The sequence below is a fragment of the Scophthalmus maximus genome, chromosome 3 (assembly GCF_022379125.1).
Source record: "Scophthalmus maximus strain ysfricsl-2021 chromosome 3, ASM2237912v1, whole genome shotgun sequence".
Taxonomy (NCBI): domain Eukaryota; kingdom Metazoa; phylum Chordata; class Actinopteri; order Pleuronectiformes; family Scophthalmidae; genus Scophthalmus; species Scophthalmus maximus.
In genome coordinates, this window is record NC_061517.1 from 1,850,001 (window position 1) to 1,852,500 (window position 2,500).

At 50.0% G+C, this 2,500-nt stretch overlaps 1 protein-coding gene across 3 annotated transcripts in view; it reads right to left on the reverse strand.

Moving 5' to 3' along the window:
* Positions 1–2,500, reverse strand: part of scube3 (signal peptide, CUB domain, EGF-like 3) — a 72,643-nt gene that overhangs the window by 1,221 nt on the left and 68,922 nt on the right. For all 3 annotated transcript variants that reach the window (XM_035645389.2, XM_047331257.1, XM_047331258.1), the window contains 6 exons: positions 1,846–2,049; positions 1,561–1,722; positions 1,301–1,468; positions 1,046–1,207; positions 760–957; positions 485–637 (listed from right to left, as the gene is read on the reverse strand). In XM_035645389.2, the coding sequence (XP_035501282.2) occupies positions 485–637; positions 760–957; positions 1,046–1,207; positions 1,301–1,468; positions 1,561–1,722; positions 1,846–2,049 (1,047 nt within the window). The remainder of the gene's footprint in view (positions 1–484; positions 638–759; positions 958–1,045; positions 1,208–1,300; positions 1,469–1,560; positions 1,723–1,845; positions 2,050–2,500) is intronic.

Sequence of the window (2,500 nt, forward strand, 5' to 3'; positions counted from 1 at the left end):
GCATATTTAAAAAAGCCAAGAAATTGATATTGCATGTTTCAAACTCTCCCTCCATCGTATTGATTATTAATATGATATCATCCTAAAAGCCGGGCGAGTAAAACCATTTGTAATTAGACGTGAGAGTTTTGTTTGTATGTTTTTTCTCACTTTTGCAGAACAGCGGCCCCATGTGGCCACAGGTGATAACTACAGCACAATGACACTGAACTTCACAAAAAGCTTGTGAGTGGACCTTGAGTCAAGATGTGTGTCAAATGCTTTATGATGGACGCTGTGTGTGTTTTAATCATAACAACAAAATTACAATATCTTAATTTTGTCGTCTGATGAACTGAGAAAAGCGGTGTTTTTATTTCTCATGATTTCAATTTTGTCTTTCAAACGCTTCTGTCCAACTTCAAAAGTGATATACGGATTTTCTCAGTTTGCAAAATCAAATTTTATAGACAGCCGGTGGGATGAATGAGCGTTGCGAACATACCGTCGTACGTGACGTAGGGGATCTGAAAGCCTCGGGCGCTGTTGGCCTCGTTGGACTTGAAGTTGATCCAGAGGCGCCGGGAGCGCGCGGTGAAGGCGATGGGCCGCTCGTACGTCTGACACGTCTCGTAGGTGGTGATGGACGTGGCGGACCCTTTGCAGTGGGGCACAGACGGGGACGACGGTGACTCAACAGGTTTTTCAGAAGCGTTTCGTGAGCGGTGCAAGTTTAAAATTCACAAATCGAGACGACGCCCAGAAAGAGCGGCCACTCACAGTTCTTCCTCATCACCAGCACGTCGCCACACTCGTCCTCCGACGGCAGGAAGATCTCCGGCACCACGATGAGGATCTTGCGCTTGCTGGGCGGGTTGATGTTCCAGATGCACTCCACGTTGGCCGGGTAATTACCCGGATAGTTGGGCGACTCGATGTAGCCCATGAACTCGCCCATCTCTCCGCCGCATTGCCTGTCTGGGCGAACGCAAAACAAGAAAAAACAAAACAGTTACATTGCCGCTCCTGGTCGAGAGGTCGCGGGCGCAGTGACTCTCAGACTCACTCTTGCACTGCGACACACTCGTGGCGCCGTCGAAGTCGGTGGTGGTGTTCCCCGGGCAGGAGATGCAGTAGTTCTGTCTGAACTCCGTCTGATAGGTGCCGACCGGGCAGCGGATGCACCGGTGCACCGACGTGTTGTAGTAGTGACCTGGGGAACACTGAACTGCAGGGGAGAGTCGCCGTCAGTGGCTGATTATTATTCAAGTACGTTTTCCTGCCTGTGCGGGGGGGGGGAAGAAAAAGAGCAGCAGCTGACCTTTGACCTCGCAGTCGTGGAAGGAGCTGGCACCTTCCCGCTTGGTGCTCAGTCCCCCTCCGCAGGGGAAGCACAGGGTCCGACCCAGGTCTGGCTGGTAGGTTCCCTGAGGGCACGGCTGACAAGGCTTGAACCCGTCGCTGGAGAAGGAGCCGGTCGGACACTGGCCTGGGTTTGAATGTGAAGAAGACAGAGAGCGGGTTTACAACTGAACAACGGTTCCATCTACATCGTCTGTGGGACGTTAGAGAGCGGGCTACCTGCACAGGAGGAGATGTTCCGCGCCCCCACGGGCCCGTGGCCGTCGCTGCCGGGGCAGAGGTCACAGGCCAGCTGCCCCTCCTTCTCCTGGAACGTTCCCGGCGGACACTGGACACAGCGCTCCTGCTCACCGTGGTAATACGAGCCCGGCAAACATCTGACTGAGAGAACATCCACAGCGGCTCCGATCAGAGATGACACGCAGGACTTTCATCGTAAGAGAAAACCAAACCACACTTCCGCGTTCGGACGTCGCAGTTCGACACCCGTTACCCCGGTCTTACCACATCGGCCACTGTCCCGCTCCCAGCCCGGCCCGCAGTTCTCCTGGACGGGAGCGGCCTGGGGAAGTTTCTGTGCCACCTCGTACTCCAGCCCGGCGACTCGGATGAGGAAGCGCTCCTGGTTGATGGACTTCTTCAGGGCCTTGATGTACGTCTTCACCTGCTTCTCCATGCGCTGCCTCAGGCAGCTGAGGTTGCAACTGCCTGGTTTTTGGGAGCGTAAATAAATGAAAAAAATATATTATTAATAATAATAAGTGATGACAGTGACAAATCTGTGGCACAATAACGCGACCAGATGACTGTACATGTAATCTACAAGTTAGTAAGTACGTAAGTCAAGTTTATTTGATGAAGCATCTTTCACAGAGAAGGTCACAAAGTGCTCCACAAGAATACAAAAGCATAAAATGATAAAAAAAAAAATATATAACAATGAAAGACACAGACAAAAGCAAATTGTGGAAAACTACACAAAGGCCAGTTTTAATTTTTAAGTGAGTTTTGAGCTTCAGTAACGTAATCTATTAGATTACAAAAACAATGTGATCTAATCTGAATACTTTTGGATTACTTCAAAATCAAACATTGATAATATTTCACCTTACACAACAAAAAATGGCTCTTTCAATCTCTCGAAAACAATTTCAATGCA